This window comes from Molothrus ater, chromosome 1 (genome assembly GCF_012460135.2).
Source record: "Molothrus ater isolate BHLD 08-10-18 breed brown headed cowbird chromosome 1, BPBGC_Mater_1.1, whole genome shotgun sequence".
Lineage (NCBI taxonomy): Eukaryota > Metazoa > Chordata > Aves > Passeriformes > Icteridae > Molothrus > Molothrus ater.
In genome coordinates this window covers 91,625,955-91,648,022 of record NC_050478.2, presented here as the reverse complement: position 1 = coordinate 91,648,022, position 22,068 = coordinate 91,625,955, and the positions used below count along the sequence as shown (strand labels likewise).

The 22,068-nt window shown below is 41.0% G+C and overlaps 1 protein-coding gene across 1 annotated transcript; it reads left to right on the top strand.

Moving 5' to 3' along the window:
* Positions 1-1,420: 1,420 nt before the first annotated feature.
* SLC39A6 (solute carrier family 39 member 6) lies at positions 1,421-21,987 on the top strand. Its single transcript, XM_036405811.2, has 10 exons — positions 1,421-1,501; positions 2,836-3,625; positions 4,826-5,006; positions 5,288-5,457; positions 6,721-6,930; positions 8,528-8,597; positions 9,852-10,229; positions 15,927-16,007; positions 18,365-18,555; positions 18,661-21,987. Exons 2-10 carry the CDS (start codon positions 2,861-2,863, stop codon positions 18,811-18,813), a joined length of 2,199 nt encoding a protein of 732 aa, XP_036261704.1. The 5' UTR covers positions 1,421-1,501; positions 2,836-2,860; the 3' UTR covers positions 18,814-21,987.
* Positions 21,988-22,068: the final 81 nt, after the last annotated feature.

Below are 22,068 nucleotides of genomic sequence, written 5' to 3'. Positions count from 1 at the left end.
TGAATTAGCATTAAACAAAAAAAAATCTAAACACACAAACCCTACTCATTCCTGCATTTATGGCCTCACTCTCTTCCTTCGGGAAAAAAAAAAAAAAGAGTAGGGTTGAATGACACAGAATTTTTTTCAATACTTCAAAAGCAAGTGCATGGAACAAATCCATAACCTGATGTGCTGCTCTCTTTTTCTGAAGTTGTTCACAATGCATACTTCCCTTCTGTCCTTCAGTCAGCTGAACTCATGAACAAAGAGGTTTAATTCAGTCAGCGAGTGGGAGGTATTAGACATAAAGAAGAGACATCTGTCACCTCCTGACTGGTAAGCAAGGTGGCACTGTCAGGAGTGCAGGCAGCAGGAGAAAAATGTCTGAGAATGGTTTCAATGTTAAGTTTAAGTCACTGTCATAACACTCAGAAGCCATCAGTAAAGCCAGATACCAGGGCAGGATTCAGTGCTGCCTTCACACTCTAGCAAGCTGAAAAACCTTGCCAACTGATCACACCAGAGAGGCCAAATTCAGAGGCAGCGGGCATGGGTAAGCACAACTGCACCCACTTTACCCGCAATATTAATCGTGTGGTGATAGACAGAAAAACTCTGGAAATGTTGGAGAAAGATTCGGGAAGTGTAAGAGAGCCTGTGCCTGGGACTCAGGGTGGTGAAAGGCTCACGACCAGTTACGTGGTACAGCAAAGGAACATTTGAAAAATACAGTATGTTTTTTCAGAAGCGAACAACATGTTTTTAGTAAGTTTCAAGCCTTTCTCCATGGTGATCTCAGTCCTTTCTGTCTCGGTCTCTTTGTCCACTCGTGCACGGAGTGATACTTCTGCCAGATCATTAATTATCATGACAGCTTTGACCAAACAGCGCCCACCGCAAAGGCCCTGTGGATGCCGTGGAAACCCGACATCCCTCGCCATTTACCGCACCCTTGGCTCACAACCGGCCACCCGATTCCGGCCCTGGCCTGCCCACACACGCGCTCTTTTTAACACCGGGAGTCCTTGCACAAAACCCTTTCCAAGCCCCCAGGGAATGCTACCGCACCCAGCGCCATCATCCAAAACAGCGCTGCCAGCCCTGAACGACTCGTGTTTTCTGGGAGGAAAAGACCTCTCTGACTCTCATCCTTTCAACTCTTTGGGGATTATTCACACCTCTCGCGCAACCCTAAATCCAAACATCAGTGATTTCTGAAACAGGGAGGCTCTCGAGATCCAGCCTTCCTCCCGGGCCACCTCCTCCTTGCTGCGGGCTCTGCCCCGGGCCCTACCAGCGGACAGGAGCAGCGGGACGCCCTTAGCAGGCTCCGGGGGCGGCTCCGTCAAGGCCGCCGCCGCTCAGGCCCCACGTGAGGCGGCCCCGCCCCGCTGGAGCCGCCGTACCCGGAAAAGGAAGGGAAAGGAGTGGACGCGAAGGGAAGGGGCGCGGCGCGGCGCGGCCGGTGCGGGCGGGCAGCGGCGGTGGTGCGGCTGAGCCCGGCCCGGCGGCGGCAGAGGTAACCTCGGGCTGCTTTTCCTCCTCCTCTTCACTCCTCCTGCTGCTGTGGCGGCATCTCGTGGGGCGGTGTGTGCCAGGCCCGGGCCCGGGCCCCGCCGCAGCCGCCGCGCTTAGGGCAGCCGGGGCTGGCTCCGCCGTTGCGGGGTGGCCGCGGGGGCCGCGGGCGCTGAGCGGCTCCTGCGGGTCACAGAGTCGCGGGGTGGGACAGGTTGGGAGGGGCCGCGGTGGAACGTCTGGTCCAGCCGCGCCGCTCCGGGAGGGTCATCCCAGAGCACGTGGCACAGGATTGCGCCCAGACGGTTCTTGAACTCATGTGTTCCATTTCTCCCGTGAGGGAGACTCCTCACCCGCTCTGGACAGTCTGTTCCAGTGCTCGGTCACCCGCACAGTAAACTGCTTCCTCATATTGCGAGGCCGCTCCCTGTGCATCAGTTTCTGCGCGTTGCCTCTTGTCCCATTGCTGGGCACCACCGGGAAGAGCCGGGATCCATCATCCTTTTGGCATTCCTCCTTCAGTTACTTATGGGCAATGACGAGGTCTCCTCGTCTGTTTCCGGCGGCGGTAATGGGGTTTTCCAGGCTGACTAACATTTTGAAAACGGAGGTTCTCCTCATTGCCCTGGAAAAGGGCTGAGGCAGCGCTGCCCTGCTCGCAGTCTCCATAGCAGTTAATTCGTAGCCTTGCTGGAGTATTTGTGGAATGAAACACACAAACGCTCACACTTGTGAGCATCTGGTCCTCACCAATGGCCTGCCTGCCTGGTGAAAGGAGCCGTGCCACACTAATGTTAAAACAAAGGCAGAACGTGACAACATGAAAAGCCATATTTTTGTGGAGTGCTGGAAACACTTGCCCAGCTGGTTTGCCAAAACCTCCGGGAAATCCAGTGATGAAGGGTTGGGAATTTCGATTTTTAAGCAGGAATGTGTAATTTATATGACTTATTCATTGCTCAGACAGAAATTGCCGGGCTTCTTTTAAGCAGGAGAAAACCCTAACCTAGAACTTAGTTGGTGCACCCTTGAGGGCTCTCATGTTAGCAGTGATTCAGGCAGACCTAAACAAAGGCAAGCTGGCACCTGGGGAGGTGTTCATGGCCAGTGACCTTACCTCACTGTGGTATTCAGCTTCTTCTGTGCCCGAGGCAACACATCTGGGAGAAGTGCTGAATGTGTAAGAAATTTAAATGTCTCTTGCTGCATTGGTACTTTGAGCAGGGTTTGGTTTTGTTTGTTGTGGTGTTTTTTTTATTTAACAAATTATGATTGTGTGTTACAGAGGATAACGTGATTGGTTTTGTGCAAGCTATTTAAATTTTCCTCTTTTTCCAGATTTTTGTGCTGAAAAGGAACTGCAATGGAGAGTACAGTATCAGTTATTTTCCTTGTATCGTTTTCCATACTGCTGTGTGAAAGTTACCATCATGGAGTGGAGACGGCTACTGTTGTGCATACATCAGAGAGAGCTTTTTCAGAAAAGACAGTGGGTGTTAATACTGACTTGGCAGGACTGATACAGAAGTTGCACCTTCAAGAACTTTTTAATCGTTATGGAGAAAACAACTCTCTGTCAATTGATGGGTTTAGAAAACTGCTGCAGAACATAGGTATAGATAAAATGAAAAGGATTAAAATAAGCCACGACCACGACCATGACCACAGTCATGACCATGACCACAGTCACGACCATCATGACCATGACCACGACCATCACTCTCATCATAATCATGTTTCACTGAGTAAAGGCTCTGAGAAGACTGCTTGTCCAAGCCACGAGTCTGATGCTAGCAAAGACCACAGGAGCAGCCACGGGAAGGAGCCCCACAAGGGTGAGGGCGTGGAGCGGCAGCAGAACTTTGTGCGCAGCAAGAACGCGCTCCATGAGATCCCAGCGTCTGTCATCACTTCCGCAGGCGGCCACGCCGAGCTCCAGGACGTGCAGCCCGGGGAAGCCAAGCCAGTTCGTGTGGGTGCGGCTGGCCCTGGTGCCCTTAATGTCACAGGGGGCCGCAATGGCACCTGGCCGGGTGCCCCAAAGGCAAACGAGTCTCGTGCTTCTCCCAAGGAGTTGGAGAGAGGGAGCTACCTCTATTCTAAGCTGAAAAAACAGACCACTCAAGAGGTGAGGCCAGTTCTGTTGTATTCTCAGGAATCCAGATCCACCAGGAATGTTGTCATGGTTTATTTTTCAGGTGCTTATTGTTTACCTGGGTGCCAGGTTTTGTGGTGTAACAATACCTGTAGCTGAACACATGCAAACAACTTTCCTTGGAACTTAACATTTTGAGGGAATATGGTGTTATGTTCACAAGCGCAGAGGAAAATTAAGTATAAACATACACTTGGTTTAATGCATTTATTATTTATATATTTAACTTACTAAATATTAAATAAATTGATACTAATCCTGAAAAACATCTACAGTTTTAAACTTGCAGTTCTGCCTTAGATCAGGAATCTGTCTTGTTTTCCTATTAATGGAGTGAAAGTAAAAAATAAGTTAAGGTACTGTGATTCTTATCAAAGCTGTCTCACATTGTGATAGTGTAGAACTGTCCTCTAACACCTTCCCTCTCCATCTAACAACTGTTTGTAAACATCTCTGAAAAAGATTGTGGCAAAGTGTCACATGTTACTTTAAAATAGTATAAAATTAGCACTGATAAAGAGCACAGTTGTGTTGTAGACATTTTTCTTAAACGGTCAGATCCTTTTCCATTAAAGGCTTTGAATAGCAAGTAGGATCTTAATGTTTGCAGCCATGCCAGGTAACCCTGAGTGGGAGTTGTGTGGCATGTGATGGTGGGTGCTGAATTCACAAGTTGTTGCTGTGTTCTGCACTGTGGAAGCAGAAGTTCTGCTGTTCTTTAAACCCACTGAGACCGTGTGTAGGTTGTACAGTGGGGAGCTATTTACTCGAGGGAGTGTATGTACAACATGCTCTGTACAAGACGTTCCACAGTAGTCACTGCTACAAAAGGTTATTTGACCTTATTAATGCTTCCTTATGTGGCCTTTAAAACTGACTGAAAAGTGTTAGGCTTTTGCTGTTTGTACATCAAAGCATCTGACCCATTTGTGCTGAGAATGAGTAATAATTACATGTCATCTATCCAGACTCCCAAACCAGCTTTCTGGGGCAGGGTTGGGGTGGAAGTACATTTTCTACTAAATGGGTTTGTTACCAGTTTTTGAGTTGTGTTGATATAGCTGCTTTCATGTGGTGCCCATTGCATTTCAATTAACGTGGGAAGAGGAGTCCTTTTAAGATGTATCATGGTATTTTGCTTCTGGTTAATCTTTAATTTGTCTCTTTCCACAGTGCTCCAATGCATCCAAACTGATGCAGTCTCATGGAATAGGCACTCAAGTATTGTTGACTGCTACAGAATTTAGTTATCTCTGCCCAGCTCTTATTAACCAGATCGATGGCAAGTACTGCATAGTCCATGCTACTAGTGAAAAAGCTGAAACTCCTCCAAAAAGTTTTTCTCTGCAAATAGGTAGGCTGTTTTTTGGGGTTTTTTTTTGTAACATCAAAGCTTAATGGAAAAACGTTTATGTTGGTTATAAAATCCAAGAAACCTATTTCATAGCTGTAAGAAGTGTCGTTTTCTTTTGGCACTTCACCAAGATTAGAGAGAAATCTTTGTGGCATACCTTTTGTTAACATCTGATTAACTGAATGATCAGGTGTGTTTGATAACAGAAACATTAAGCAAACAAAGTCATGTAATCAGCTGTTACTTATTGTTGTTGCTTTTTTTAAAATTTTTTTTGCCAGCTTGGATTGGTGGCTTTATATCCATCTCCGTCATCAGCTTTCTTTCCTTGCTGGGTGTTATATTGGTACCACTGATGAATCGAGTATTTTTCAAATTTCTTCTGAGTTTCCTTGTGGCATTGGCTGTGGGGACCTTGAGTGGAGATGCCTTCTTACACCTCCTTCCACATGTAAGTATTAATTACTGTTTCATTCATTATCTCCAAGCAGAGAACTTGACAGCTATATGTATTAGTGCCCTATTAGCTCGTACCCATTTGATGAGTCATTTCTCAACCTTGTTATGCAGGTTGTTTGATAGGAAGGTTTTCCATTTGGAACATCTGTATTATTCATTTCACAGTCTTTAAAAGTTCAAGAGCTTCATGGCATTATCCCACTCTCTATTTCCTGTTCTTAGTCATATGGACTGCCACGTCCCTTTATTGTTCCTTGAATGCAAGAATTTTGCATAAATTTTCTTAGTGGTTTATTGTAGTGCTGCCCCTTTTTCCCGCCAGTTTAATAGACTTTAGAGGTAGTGGAAATTGCTCACTGAACACTTTAAATGTGAAATGAATAATCAACTATTTTTTGTTACATGCCACTTATGCTGATGGCTTACCCACTGTGATTTTTCTTTTTTTACCAGAATCCATAATTTCTGAAGTCCTGGTGAAAATACTACTTGATAGATTTTGGAATTTCTGTTATGTAATAGGGACAGTGAAATGGGAATATGATTGCTAAATTTCTACCTTTCTTGAGGTTCTTAAACAGACATTCTCCCCCTGCAAAAGTAGCTTGCTTCAGCTATCAAATAAAATGGATAAAAGTGACTGCAGATTCTGTGGTTTCCCAGTCCTACCTGTAATCCAGCAGGTGGTTCTTTTTCCTTTCAGTTAATTTTGCATTTGCTGTGTAAGGTTACGTAAATCAAAACCCGTGTGAATGAGATGTGCAAAAAGGTTTTTTATTTCTGATCATACCTGTATCCAGTAAGGTCAGGGAAAGTGTCAGACTTTTTTTAAAGAAAGAAATTACAGCCAACTTCCGTGTAGAAAAAATTGTTTTACATCTCTGAGTTTTCTTAGATGGGAAGCTAACTGATGTGCTGACTGTGACCACTGCTTAAAATGTGGATTCCTTGATGGTGTCAGGAGTTTGTGTGGGGACAGCTGTACACCTTGGATTAAGCAGTGTCCATGCAGCTTCAGTGTGTGGGCCTGTGCCCACAATGCAACAGTCCTTGCAATGTTTCTTCCTATCAACAAATTTCCAGTCAACAGATTCCTTTGTAATTGTTTGAGTCTGTAAGCAGAGCATTTGCCCTGTGAAAATTGTCAAGTCTGGACTCCAGACATGAGGAAAATTATGTGAAGAATACTTTTTATGTTTCTTACATTACATTTCTTTTGAATATAATGACTTTCCCCTTTTTGTTCTCCCCTTAGTCTCATGGAAACCATCACCATCACCACGAAAAGCCTCTGTTTGACCAAAAAGGCTCTATGTACAAACATCTTGTTTTTCAAAGTGCAGAGGAGAATGCTTACCTGGATTCTACATGGAAAGGACTTACAGCACTTGGAGGCTTGTACTTCATGTTTCTAGTGGAGCATTTGATCACTTTAATAAAGCAATTTAAAGACAAGAAGAAAAAGGTAAGGAGACTATTATTCTGAAGCCCTACTGTATTACATGGTCATTTCTGAAAACACTTATTAAAAAACCTCCCATGAATATCATATATCTTTTGATTTAATAGCAATGGCTGACTGGGTTAGTATTAGAATGTCATTTTTATTAGGGACGCATACACTTCTAAGCCTTTTATTAAGGGCTATTTCCATAGCCAGACAATATAGTACAGGGTTTGACATTGCAGTGAATTGTTTAATAAGAAAATGTCCAATTGCATCTTCAATTTTAACAGAGTGACTTAAGAACTCACTTCATTACTGACTTCTTTCTGACATCTTGAGACATTTATAACTATCTGAACTGGTTTTATTAATATTGTAATTCTAATCCTGGATGCAATAAGTTTGTACACTTATTATACTGCTGTTGAGGAGGGCACTTGCACAGACAGGTAAGGGTTGGCAGTAAATTCTTACATAAATAAAAATCCAAGTATACTCTAGAAAGTGACTTTATGGAATAGCATTCCATGAGGAAACAGTCTGTCAAGCCCCTTGGTGCTTTCCCTTCTCTCCCCCAAAAATGCAGCTCTCAGATTGTTATGCTGGTTTTTATGTGTAAGGTAAATAACTGAATTTTGGCAGGTCATTAGTGTTGGTGACTTGCCAATTACTCGTAACAGTTCTTTAAAGACCTGTGTAGCCAGGAATAAAGGATGATATCAAAATTGACTCAATAAGAAAAATTAAGCAGAAGTTAGCGATAGAATAGAATCATGGAGTGGTTTGGCTTGGAAGGTATCTTAAAGGTCATCTGGTTCCAACCAATCCTAAGCCTTGCTTGAGGAAAGTTAGTAAATACTAATTACTTAGTTTAAAAATAGCTAATTGCTAGGCTACCTCAAAGACTGATAATCTCTGTTTAGTTTTCTCATTAAATTGGTCATTAAGGCAGTAGTTGCAGGGAAGATGCCATGTAAGCTCTTTGATCATGGGAGGTTGTGTTGGTGTGGTTTATACTGAAGCTAAACCAACTGTGGTTTCCCTATCTCTAGTTAAATTTGTTTGACAGGAAAGAACATGATGAGTTTCAAGCAAAGCAAGAATTTTGTCTCCTCCCAGCCACAAGGAATGGATTTCCTGTTAGACTAATTATGCCTTCCTAGATATTGAGTCACTGGTCATAAATTGTTGTGATACAGACTTTAGTTGGCAAGGAGGAGAGATTTTACTTGGTTTTCCTTCTGTACATTGTAAGAAAAACATCATACTGACATTATGATAGAAAAGAATGTGTGGAATAAATTAGTCACCATTTGATGCATTTCACTTCTCAGATGAAAACCTTCTGCTTATTTCTTGTGAAAAATGTAGGGCATTTGTGTGTGTGGGTTGGTTTGTTTGTTTATGATCTTGTTTTGTTTTGTGTTTTGTCCCCTCCTATGGAGCGTGAGGAACCTTTGTCATCCTACTTTAATAGGTTTCTAATCTTTATATGGCCTCCATGTTGTCCTCTTTCTGTGCAGGCTGCATAAGTGTTGTGAGTATAATGTTGCTCATGTATATCCTGAAAAATAAGTAAAATTTTCATAACTGCAGTATTTTCTTTTGGAATAAGAAAAAAAATGAAGATGATGGAGAAAGTAAGAAGTTTTCAGCAAATGAAGAAAAGTTGGATACGGATGATCGTAAGTCTCATTAATAGCACACAGTTGTTGCTTCGTGGCAGCACTGTTTAAAAAACACCCGATTGATGGCAGCTCGTAGATCTGCTTCTTACTGTAGGTTGGAACACTGCCTATTTGAATTATTTTCAAAGCAAAACCTGTCTGTCTGCTGATATATGGAGCACTGGGTCTATTTGCTGCTTTCCTTTGAAAAGGATCAGTGGGTTAGAAGTAGTGAATTCGCAGTTTTGGGACTTTTAAGCCTTTTATTTCTGCATTCAGCAGCAGCAGGTGAAGTCATTCTGTGAAAGCTGCAATACAGCTACACTTCCTACCCTTCTCTTTTGACTTATAGATGTTATATGTGTGACTCATTATTTAGATTTCTGCGTTTTGTTTGATTATTTATTTATAAATGTAATATTACCAAATTGTAGACAATACTTGAAGTTCAACATTCAGAGTGCAAATGACCATGTTATCCGCAAGATCATGCTTTAAGCCAAAACACACCAGACAAGTTACTTGTTAGCTGTTGTTGATAAAAGAGATGTTCTGTTTTTCAGAGTAATTTTCTAACTAATGAAATACCTGTCTGTAATGCAGAAAAAATTATATTTATTAATTTAATTGCAGAGGAAGAATTTTCAAGTTTCAGCAATTAGTTAAAAGAACCAACTTTGGTGTGTCAGCAATGTTTATATGAGGGTATTTCATTGTCTATATTGATAACTTTGTTTTTTAGTGTTTATTTTCTAGGTGTTAAACTCAAGTGCCTGTATTTGTTTTGAAATACAGGGCTTTCCAAAATTATCTATAACATAATCTTCTTCTGCATCCTTTTTCTTTAGCCCTGAGATTACTAAATGGCACATGCTTTCAGATTCTTGATTTTTCTGAAGTAATTGAACTAACAGTCTTCATGCTGTGAGACTGGGACTTGGAGCCTTTTGCTGTTGTTTAAATTGCAGTGAGTCTTAGAGGAAAAGATTTTTTGCCTTTTAGGAAGCATTTGTGTCCATAATGTAAGAGCTGCTTCAGTAGTAGGGGACAGAAACTAAAAGTTTTCTTTATTTTCACCTATTGGGAATTATCTCTAAAATCTGAATAAGTTGTAGAGACGTTTCCAAAAAATCTTCTGGTTCAAGAAATTGGATTATCAGTCTCAACTTCTAAACTTCTTTACTGCTTTACATAGCCAAACTGTTTATTGTATCTTTGCTTCTTAGGTGATTTAAAAAATGTGTAACATTGTACTCTGGGTTTTTGTAACAGGGCCTGAGGGCTATCTAGGGACAGACTCTCAAGATCCATCAAACTTCATTTCTCAGCAGCCAACGGTACAAGAGGAAGAAGAAGTGATGATAGCTCATTCTCATCAAGAGGAGGTTGACAACGAATATGTGTCCAGGGGCTGCAGAAACAAATGCCATTCTCACTTGCACGATACTCTGGGACAGACAGATCATCTGAGTCACCACCACCATGACTACCATCACATTCTGCACCACCACCATCACCAGAACCACCATCCCCACAGTCACAGTCAGCGCTACTCGCGCGAGGAGCTGAAGGACGCGGGCATAGCAACTCTGGCCTGGATGGTGATCATGGGAGATGGGCTGCACAATTTTAGTGATGGACTGGCAATTGGTAAGTGCTAACTCGGATGCTGAGAAGGCAGTGAAGTCTTCTAGCTGTCTCTTACCTCTGTTAGGGATGTAGCTAATTAGCAGAGGATCTTTAAAGTCTAAACTTTTTTCTCAGAGCATCAGCTTAATAAGTAAGAAAAATCTCTAGCTTAACAAACTGGAGGTAAGTGATATATGAAACAGTAATTATGTGTTTGCAGCTGTGTTTCTTTAGAAAATCTATAAACTGGACTTCATTTCCTGCTTTTGGAGAGTTAAAGCTAACATGTTTCAAAACTAAAGCTAGGCTTATAAAAATATTTAAGATTGAGTTTGTGCCTGCAAGTGCTCAGCAATTTTTTAAAATTTTAGTTGTTTTTAGGACAAGCTTGTATTTTTCAACATAGTAATTGTGTTTTTTTCACTTCCATCAGGCCACTGGTACCATTGCCTGATTTATTTATTTTTCTCTTTCATCTTCTCTTGTGTTGCAGCAGGGTCAGGTTCTATACTTGGCATGTCTGCCTGCCTGCCTGTACTGGGCCCTGGTTACACATCAGGATTCCTCCAGAGCACTGATGGACAGGGAGATGAGGTCCTGGTTTCAATCTGCTTTGGCCTGAAAATTTTATTTTCTGAAACAGTGGTCATACTATACTCAAAACCTTGTTCCTAAAGTTGAGCATAATAGTCCAGTTTTTAAAAAATTGAAGAGGTATAAACAGTTATTTTACTTGTAAAAAACCATTTTGTTTCTGCTGAGTTCATGCCCCTGTTTTCCCCTTAATGCGTGTAGTTGCTCAGTCTTTCTTGATAATGCTTCAGTGAAAATACTTCTTTATCACAAAAACAGTAGATTGAGTATTTTGTTTTGGACTTCTGTCTGGGAGGTCAGGTTTGGGAACCCTCATGTTTTTCTTAGAAGGAGAACTAGATTACAGGTATATTGAATTTAAAAGGTTAAAGTAAGTCACAGAAAGTGAAGTCAAATCAATAATCTTCAGTACTTAGGCTAATCTTTCCTTATCTTGACTATTGTATTTAGGACTGATCTTTACAGGTATTGGATTCATTTCCAGGCTGTTTAGCATACTGGAGGCAGTTCAGCAGTATCAGTCTTTCTGTACATTTTGTTGTAGGAAAAAATTCGTTCTTGTTTGAAGAGGAAACCCAATAATAACTATTTTCTCACAGCAATATTTGCAGTTGTTCAGATTCAGTCAATTCAAAGTGTAATGTGAAAAGAGACTTTCTGATTTAATCTCATTTTTGATGAAAGTTGAAGCATGAAATGTAAATTTTTGAGCGGATCAGTACTGAAAAATGTGGTAGAAGGAAGATTTGCATACAAATGACACAGAATCAATTACCTCTTGGCATTAGGGAGATTTGGGAAGGAGCTATGACTTTATAGTTATGAAGGGAAAAGTATGAGAAAGGTTAATAAAGGCTTATTGAACAAGTGAGAGCAATAGCTTTCAGAAGTCCTGCTGTGTAGCTTGTTCAGGCTAATGGAAATATGGGTTTCTTTCAGTTCTGTTTGTGCTTAAAAGTATTATGGGAAACCATCAATTTGATGGTGTTGTGAAAATGCCAGTGCTACTTGTGTAGTAGTTAATCTGTATTTTAAAGAAGAAGTGAACGCTTCTGTAAAGACAACTTTAGCCAGCATAACCCTTCATTTAAGTTCATTCACTTCATGTGATTTGTTATTCATAAGTTCCATTCGTTATTTTTTCCTCAAATCTGTTGTGCTAATCATGTAGGAACAAGATTTAAAAGTGCTTATTTTTTTATTAAGGCGTGGAACTGTTGCATCTGACTCATTTATGGAAAAGGATCATCTGTGATTTGAACTTTTATGTGTAATTACAACTAAATAAGTAAAATGCAGAACACTATTTTTATACTAGTCTTGCATAGATATTTTTTTCCTTCAGCTTTTGAGAGAAGTCATGTCTTAAAAGTATATTTTAAGATAAATCAGCATCTTGAGAGGGGATAATGCCAGATATATTAATTTCATCTTGATTTGTTAACATTTCAGGACTTCTTTTTAGCAGCGAATAAATAAAAAGATATATTCTTGATATTTAAGCTTATACTTTAATTACTTCTTACTTTTTTCTCTTTGAACTTCATAAGAATTAAGTTTGCTATGGTCTTGTCTAAAGCTCTAGTGCTTGGTGTGTCACTTCTGCCCTTACTTTCTCCTTGCTTTCCCCTAAATTTGCTGTTGGTGCCATCTGTTCTATCCAGGTCAGTAGTGAAGATACTGAAGAAAATAGGTTGCAGTTTCTGTCCTGGAGGGCTCTCTTTCTTACCAGCCTTCAGGCCCTGTTGGCCCAGCAGTCCATTCAGTGTGCAAGCCCGTATTTCCTCTTTGCCCAGGAAAGACTGCTGTAGGAGATAGTGTCAGAAATCCTGCTAAAGTTCTGTTGTATTCACCATCTGTATGATCAATTATTTCCTCAAGCTGGATGCAGCTTTTGGAGAGGGATTTTAAGAGGATATTCCACATGATCTTTTCAGGAACTGAGATGACACTGACCACTCCCGAGTCTTTTCTTAAAGATGGCAATAATGTTATCCTTTTCCCAGAGTTCCAGTGGGGCCTTCTATAGCCATGGTTTTCCACACATGATTGACAGCAGCTTTTTAGTCACACTAGTAACTCTGTCAGTACCCTCAGGTGAGTCTCATCCTGGGATGCACCTGAGCATTTCCAGGTTTTTCTGCATTTCTCTGAACTGTTGCTTCTGTGGTTTGATGTCTCCTTCTTTCTGGAATGGAGCTGGGATCTGGCTTTGTTGAAAAAGACTGAGGTGAAGGCTGTGCTGGTGCTTTCTTTGCCTCTTGTAATGTCTACTGCTTATTTCCCTTCCTCATCTATCAACAGATGGGAATTTTTCATGAACTCTGTTTCTCAGCTAACATTCTTGTAGAACTGTTTCTTGTTGTCCTTGGAGTCTTGTTAGTTTTAGATCAAGCTGGGCTTTGGTCTCCCTCCCTTTAGTTCCACTGCTTTTAGCTTCTTTGCTAAGTTCCCAGTCTTTGTTTCTAATTCTTGTGTGCTTCCTTTTTGAATCTTAATTTACTAGGACACACTGCTTAGCTGGGCACATCTGCAAGTGTTCCTGCACAAACAGGCTTGTTTGTTTGTGTATCTCTGTGCTCTACAAACTGGCCACCTCTTCTGGCCACATTATCTCTTTTGACTCATTCCCTACACTGCAATTCCTTAAATAAGTCAGAATCTGCTTCATTAAAGCCTAGAGTCTTAATTTTGCTTCTTCCTCTTCCAGCCTCCTCCTGTGTCCTGAAATCAGTTACCTCGTGCTCACAAGATGTCTTTTTTTTTTTTGGCTGTATTTGCCATCAGTTTTTCCTTGTTTTTGAGCAGCAGGTCAATTTACAATGCTAATCCTGGCTGGCTTCTGTGTCATCTATAGTCAGAAACCATTACCAATACACTTAAGGAACATCCTGGTTTGTGTGCCCAGTGCTGTGACCTCCACAGCTGAAGACTCTTTGTGTGAATGGTGGTGTCATATGTTCATAGGTAGGCTTATCTACCACCTTTCCTTGGTTAGATGATTTGTAACCTTATTCCTAGTGTTACTCTGATTGACCAAGAGACTGAACAGACACATGGAACCGCAATTCACACATACTTTTATACTGGAACTCTCTGTGGTCAAGGAACCCTTTTATGGAGGTAGCCAAAAAAACCCAAAGTGAATTGCATTCTGTCCCTGTAGGCAGTTGGTATCTGCAGTAATCCGTGGCTCTCTGGGCTTTGTATGAGTCCGACCCGGCTAGCTCAGACCCTGGCCCACAGGGACTTGCATAGACAGAAAGAAAGAGACAAGAAGCGCTCTTCTCCACGTGGGGACGAGTATCCTGTTTATTGGCTTGGGCCAGGACACTGCTGGTGGTGGCCACCACCCAGGTAGAAAAGAGGGCGTGCTACCCTTGCAGTGGGGCTTTATCCCCCAGGGGAAAGGGGGCAGGGAAAGAGGACCGTGGCCAATGGGATTCCATTGGGGAGGGGCGAGGGGAGGGGTACCCATGGGACAGACCACCAGGTGTGTATAGAAATGGGGGGTCCATAGGGGAGAGACCATGTAATGAGAGAGGAGGATAACAATCTCTGTGACGTAACATACCCAGTTCAAACTTCCCATCACCCAGTGCAAAACAACTACTAAACAAACTATTTAGTGCAATACAACAGGTATCTATCCCTGACAGGCTAGACAAGCTTTGGTGGTGTCTCCACAGCATCATTCAGGCAGGCTCTGGGCAACCCATGGACTTCCCTTGGTGACAGGTCAGGTCTTTTTTCTGCATGGGAGAGAATCTCCTATCACCAAAAAAAAAAAAATTTGCTTTCATTTTTTACTTCTAATTTGATGTACTGAAATGCTGGGCAAGGCAGGACTCACCCTCTCACTGCTGCCAGGGTCATGACCACGTTCTTCAGATCAATAAGCTGCAGTGGGGACAGAAGATTCTTCCTGTTGCCAGACTTCACTGTTTTCAAATGTTACTCATCTCAGAGTTCATGTTTCCTGTTCCAGTGCTACTTTGGTCTTGCCTCCCTCTGTAGTGTGATGGGCTTGGCCTTTTGCCTCTGTAGAACCTCTTCTGAAGACTCTCTCCATCCTGTTTGTTATCACAAAGGTGCCTGCTCACCACATCCTGCATCCTCTTGCCTGGATGCCACAGCACACATCCCAGACATAATGGTGCTGCTGCTGTCATCACTTCAGGGAGGAGCATCAGTCATTTCTTGCACTTGAAGAGCTGGATAACTGTGTGTCCCTCAAGAGTTAGGTCAGCATGTAAGTGAAAAGAAGGGATTGTCTCCAGTGGAGTAATTTCCATTGTAGTGCTTCCTCTGGGAGCAGTTCTCCTGGGTCCCTTGTGTGCCAGCCGCTGTGACATGGCTTTGTGCCTCTTTGACTGCTTGTTGGCAGCATGTTGTTTGCTGGCAGGCTCCTGGTAGCAGCTGAAGAGGAGGCTGGATGTGGCTCTGCACCCTTGGTGAGGCTCTCCATGCAGCTGGGGACCTGACATGCTGTGTGAGCTGTGCTGCAGCTCTGCAGTGTGCTGCGTCCTCCTGAGCTACTGCCAAATGAGAAAAATGGCAAGCAACAGGAGGAGCAGGGAAGACAAGAAAGATGAGGATTGTTGGAGTAGTTTAGGGGTTTTTGTGGTTTTGGGGCTTTTTTTCTCCACTTAAAAGCAACCTGCTGTGGTATTTACCTTGAAGCATGCTGCTTAGAAGTTGGTCTGTCACTGTGATTTTGTAGCCTCTTATTGTTGTCTTGACTTTCCTTTCCTAAGGTGTCTGACTCTCAGGTGCAGTTGAGCTGCTTTGTTCCCTTTGTATCTTAAAAAAAAAAGTAATTTTTGGATGGTATTTCCATTTATTGCATTTTTTTTGGGAAGGATTGTGGTGTTGGAATGTATTTGGCTTAGTTCAGAAATAAGGTAGTGAAACGTGGTTTACTTTAACAGCAAGATTCTGAAGAAGAATTTTGTGACTTTAAGATCATAAACAACTGTTCAGTTAAAGTTTAAATGCTTCCACGAATTAAAATTTGAGTGAAATATATGTCCTAATATGACACAAGCATGTGCAACAGTGCTTCTGCACTTGATGTCTGAATATGTCTGAATATTTGCTTTTTTTTTTCCTGTCTCTTCATAGGAGCAGCCTTTACTGAAGGGTTATCTAGTGGTTTAAGCACTTCTGTGGCTGTATTTTGCCATGAATTACCTCATGAACTAGGTAAGACCCCAGCATTTCCATATGCTGCATGTGTATGTATTTACAGGTGCATGTGGGAGAACAGAAATTTTACCAGACAACTTTTTCTGTATCAGGTTCTCTATTCAAGGATACTCTGATTTACTTAAAGACTGTTTAATCATTTCTAAATTGAATTAGTAGTTTAAAAATCTAAATGTTTCAGCTACTCTGGTTAAAACTCTCTTGCAATTGCAGCGTTTTCTGTCTACTTTAGTTGTAGTTTTTATTCTCCTTGTATATAACATAAGTTGTGAATTGCAGGAGAATGCATGACAGAATTTTCTCACATCTCTCCTTAATTTTATTCTCCTGCTTGTGCTGCTAGAAAGAAGGTCACGATTAGTCAAAGTACTTTCCGCATAACATTTGCTGCTTTTTCATTAAGTCTTGCAAAGAACTGTTGTAGCTCTAAATTAAACTTGAAACTACTTGGAAATCTTTCTGGAAACAGTTTGTCTTTCAAGCCCAAGTGATTTAAATTTGTGTGCAGTCCCATGAGAGATTATTGTCGTGTCTTACAATATGAGTTGAGTATTTGGCCCTTTTGAAGGGCAGCTGGTGAGAACAGGATGGATGTGCTTAATTGAACTTGAGACAAAGCTGATCTTTCCAGTTGTCAAATCATTTTGGATGTGCAACTGGTGTTTATTTCTCAGCTGTCACGGTCACAGTCACACTTGGTGTATAGAATGAAGAAAGAGGAGTTTGCTTTCACTTTTTTGAAGGTTTTATTCCCCAGAGGGGAGAACATTCAGTTTCATTTAATGGAGCTTGTAAACCAGTATGTGTAAACTTTAAACTCTCTCTATATAAACAGTTTGATATATTTATACAATAATGTTACACAGAAATACGTTATTATGGAGAAAATATACCTGATTTTATGGGTTGGAAGGAGTTGAGTCTTGTTCATACTAATCATGGAACTTGTATTAATTTCACATACTAAATGTTGTTAGTTCATATATAAGAAGTAAATTCATCCTTATAAACATGATAATTTTAGATTCAACTGTTCTGTTGGTTTTAGAAATAACAAAAATCCTTTAAAATTTACATCATACTTCTTTAATCAGAACAGAAGACTGATAGGAAATACCTTCTTTACCAGAGAACATGGCATAGGAAAATTGAAACAAATGGGACTAGTTGAGGTTAGCTGGGAAAAAAAATTGAATAGTTGTTAATGCTAAGCAATATACCAGTTCATCTTGCAATAGCTTATAGGAAAAGCTGTTGTAACAAATTACTCAAATCAGCTTTGAAAATTGCTTTTGTTTACTTTAACTGGAGATAACTTATTATTTGAAAATAAAATGGATTCTTTATAAGCTTATATTATTCTGGTTTAGAAAAAATATTTTCTGAATTACAGAAAATCTGTTTCTGGCTGGTGGTCTATGATTCTGTCAAGTAAAAATAAGATGTTAAGGATTATTTACAGAAATTAATAAAGAAATTACTTTAAATTTATAAAACAGATTAAGAGTACAAAGCAGTTACAGGATGATAAATTGAATATGCAATTGAGTGGGAATATTTTACTGTAGGAACATTCAGGCATGTCAGGTACTGCAGCATTTTACAGTGGTGGTTTAAATTCAAACTGCTTGAGGATATGAAGCTATTAGAGACCATCCAAAGGAGGGGTACAAAGATGGAGAAGGGGCTTGAGGGGAACCCATTTGAGGAGCAGCTGAGGTCACTTGGTCTGTTCAGCCTGGAGGAGACTGAGGGGAGACCTCATTGCACTCTACAGCTTTCTCATGAGGGGAAGACAAGGGGCAGGCACTGATCTCTCCTGTGACAGGATCCAAGGGAATGGCTTGAAGTTGTGTCAGGAAAGGTATAGGTTGGACATTAGGAAAAGGTTTTTCACCCAGAGGGTGAAAACCCTTGCCCCAGAGGGTGTTTGGGCACTGGAACAGGCTTCCCAGGGAAGTGAAGTGGTCACAGCACCAAGGCTGAGTGTTCAAGGAGTGTTTGGACAATGCTCCTGGGCACATGGTGTGATCTTGGGGTGTCCTGTGCAGGACCAGGAGTTAGACTTGATGATCCTTGTGGGTCCTTTCCAAGTCAGGATGTTCTGTGATTCACCAAAAAGCTGCTTCTTTCAAAAATGCAAGGACTTTAAAATTTTAAACGTACAGTATTTGCTGCTGTGTTGTTGTTCATGAGCACCTTTGAAAATTCTGTCCCTCAGTGATTTCTGATTTTATGAAGGAAAAAAAAATAAGGCAAACAACAGCATAAAAGTAGCTTAGTAAATAAGACAACACTGCAGTACCTACCCAAGAATGAAAACTTTGTCTTGGCTTTTTTTTCCCCTGTTATAGGAGATTTTGCTGTCCTTCTAAAAGCTGGTATGACTGTCAAGCAAGCTGTGCTTTATAACGCTCTGTCAGCTATGCTGGCCTATCTTGGGATGGCGACTGGGATCCTCATTGGTCATTATGCAGACAACGTTTCAATGTGGATATTTGCACTTACTGCTGGCTTGTTCATGTATGTGGCTCTTGTGGATATGGTAAGTGCCTAGACCTACTTGAATTTTGTGTAACACAGCTTAAGAATTAATGATTTGAAGCAGCTGCTTCTTTTGAAGGTATTTAACACCTCCTTGTTTGTTTAGGTACCTGAAATGCTCCACAATGATGCCAGTGACCATGGATGTAGCCGGTGGGGATACTTCCTGTTACAGAATGCTGGGATTCTCCTGGGATTTGGGATAATGCTGCTTATCTCAGTATTTGAACATAAGATTGTATTCAGCATAAACTTGTAATCCTGGTTGCCAGGAAGACACCTTGGTGTTAAATTATAAGCGGTAAGGGTTTTTTTTCTATGAATTTCCTTATTGGAAAGGTACATTTGATAAAGACTAGATATTTTTGTTGGTGTGCTTTGTTGTTGTGTACTTCCCTCCCTTCTTGCCTGATAGAAAGGAATACTGTAAAGTTTGGGGTTTGTTTGGGTTTCGTTTGTTTGTTTGTTTTTAATTATATTTTTTTTACTTGGGATTTAGCATTGCTTATGGTACTTGAAAAGTGGTACTTAGTAAAACATGGCCAAATCTATATTATTTGTATTGTCTGTATTGTTTGGGGGGGAGTAGGTTGTTTTTTTACTGAATTTATTTACTGTATGTAATTATACGTGATGTTTTTTACTTCAATGGTTTTTCTGGTTTAAAGAAGTAAAACAACAGTGGTTTTTATTTTAGCACAATTAAAATCAGTGGATACCAAGCACAGTGAGCAAAGTAAAACAAGAACAAGACCTGTAATCGTTAGCATATGTTTATTGGTAAAAGCTCATCTCTTCTGCATCCACCTGGGTTATACAGAAAGGCAGATAAGTCCATTCCATCCTTTGTGGTGGTGCTGGTTCTCTCAGTAGCTTTGGATTCCTGTGTCTTATTCCAGTTCGTTTCTACTCCAAACAAGTTGATGTAAAACCATGTTCTAAGTGTTTACATCAAATGTTTAACTTGTTTGATCCATTCTGATATGAGTTGCTCTTTGCTGGTTTCTCAAATCAGCAACAAAAGTCCAGCTCTTAAATTGCCAAAACTTTAAGAAGTCCATCAAAAAGACTTAAATAGCAGTGCTGTATCCCACTTAGGCTGCCTGAAGTGACAAAGGTGTATTAAAGCCTGTTTGATTTCAAGGGGGAGGAGTGCTACAGGCTGAGATAAACAGTAATTTCCTACAAAAGCTTCCTGAAGTAAAGTGTTGATTTACTTTGGGAAAATGAGCTGAGTGGGAGAGCTGCCTACCTCTAGTTCAGTGTGATTGCACACAAACCTGTGCTATGTTTTTTTGCAAGAACTAAAGCTGAGAAATCCAAAATAAGAAAATTTCTTTGGTAGCATATCTAGAGAAGCAAGGTGTTAAAGATAATAAGTGTATGCTTAAGTATGTAGTTTAGGCCTACAGTCTTAATATGTTTAACCACCCTGAATGTCACTGAAGGAAGAAGGTTGAAAAAACCAATAGCAAAATAAATCTGCATTTGCAGGGAAGGTGAACATGTCAAAGTTCTTTAATGATGAATAAATAACAGAATTATGCTATCTTACCTAGTTAGCTTTAAAAACCCCAGAAATAAAACAGTTAGAACCTATTTCTGATCCACTGCCTCAAATCATCAGCTGAATAAAAAGCTTGAATAACAAGATAAATGTTTGATAATACCATGTAAAACAGTTTGTTGGTCTGTCATACAGTGGAAGCCAGGAACCATTCTATCACCTCAGAAATAGATGTTTTCAGTTAATTTGAGAGATTTGAGGGGTTTTTAGAAGTTGGGAAATGGGTGCCACATGAGTTTTTGCACCCAGTGGACTTAGCTTCTCTTCCTTCAGCCTTTCCTCAGGTTAGCAAGATTGATATTTACTTTTCGGCTCACAGTGATGAAATCCTGTGCTGTGCCTCCTTTGAAGCCAGGGGTTGAGAAAGGCTCAGCTCTCCTAATGCACCCCTGTGTCCTAGCGGGCTTTTTAGGCTTGGGCATGGTGTTCATCTGTGGTGTGGCAAAACTCCATAAATATTGTGCACTTCAGCCTGTGGGGCTTCCACCTTCTGCACTGCAATCCTGGCTGCTACAGAAATCTGGCATCTCTGTAGTCCTGGGGGATTTCAGACTTGGATGAGCTCAGTTTGCTTTGAATTTTTCACTGCTGTTTTCTGTTAGCCTACAGCCATAATAGCTGTCAGTTCAGCTGGATTTCTCTTGTCTGGATATGACACAGGACGTGGACAGGTAGCCTGCTGTTGTTCAGGAGATTTTAAGATTAATGACTAAATGATAAATCTACCAAGTTCAGTGTTTCCAGTGAGTTCTTGGCTGGCTTTTGATGTACTTGACTGACATTAAAATATCCACATATCAAAACCCATTGCTAATTTAGGAATAAAAAAGAATGAATTGCCTTTAGAGCAGAAATGTCTCTATCCTGTACACAAACACTCCGCCCATTCAGTGCTCTTTGATCATTGATGGAGAAACGTCCATGACAGGCAGCTGTCCGAACTGATAACTGAGAAGGCTACAGACTAAAACTTGCTGTAGTTTCATATCAGCAGGATGACAAAATGTTGGTTGTTCTGTTTGTTTTGAGCTGCTTTGTTTTGTTATTTATCTTTGTTGGCCTTATAAAGTAGAATCTGCATCTGTTGCAATGTACTCGTGTTGGAAATACTCAATGCTTGGCAAACTGGTGGGGCAGTGCCTCTAAGCAGCCCTTTATTTTTATGTGTATATTTTTCTGCAGCAGTTTTTAACGTGCCTGGCTACTCTGGAAAATAAATGCAAGTGTCTGCTTTGTGCATCCATCTGTAGCTTAATAATGGTACAGACCTTAATTTTTATGCTGTTACAGCTGCCTTTAGTGCCTGTGTTAGGTGCAGGTAAACAGAATAGGCAAAAATGCTGGAATCAGTTTTGGTTTGGTTTATTTCTGTAACATATTCTTCTAATGGTTTTGGCCTGTATTTGTACAGAAGAGGTGTCATGTTTGGGCAGCAGGAGTCAGAGCAAAGATGTGGAGGTTCTCAAGTTCTCCCCTGCCTGGCCTGTGGGGATCAGGTGCTGGCTGGTACGATTTTCTCTCATTCTTTGTCCCTAAATGTGATGCCATGGGTGTTGTGGGAATGCAACTCCTTTATCTTTATATAAAACACAGCCCAGGCTGTGAAGTCAAAGGCTGAAATAGAATTCACTGAGGCTCTTCTGCTGCCTGAACTGAGACACACGTGCAGTTAAAATCTCTGTGGAAAAACTGCGTCATTCCATTTTCCACAAGCAGAAAACAGTTGTTTTAATGGAATGTGCGTTGTTTTTCTTTGTTCGGTTGTTTTTTTAAATTTAAAGTACGTTTTTGGTGTGTGTGTATATATGGTCTCTGTAGCTGTTACTGTATTGCTGTGTGCTAGATTAAATAAACCACTGAACCAAACCGCAGGCGTCTGAGCGTTTTTCTCAGTGATGCAGATACGGCAAAAGATGTTAAGAGCCTCGAGAAAAAAAATCCGGTAGC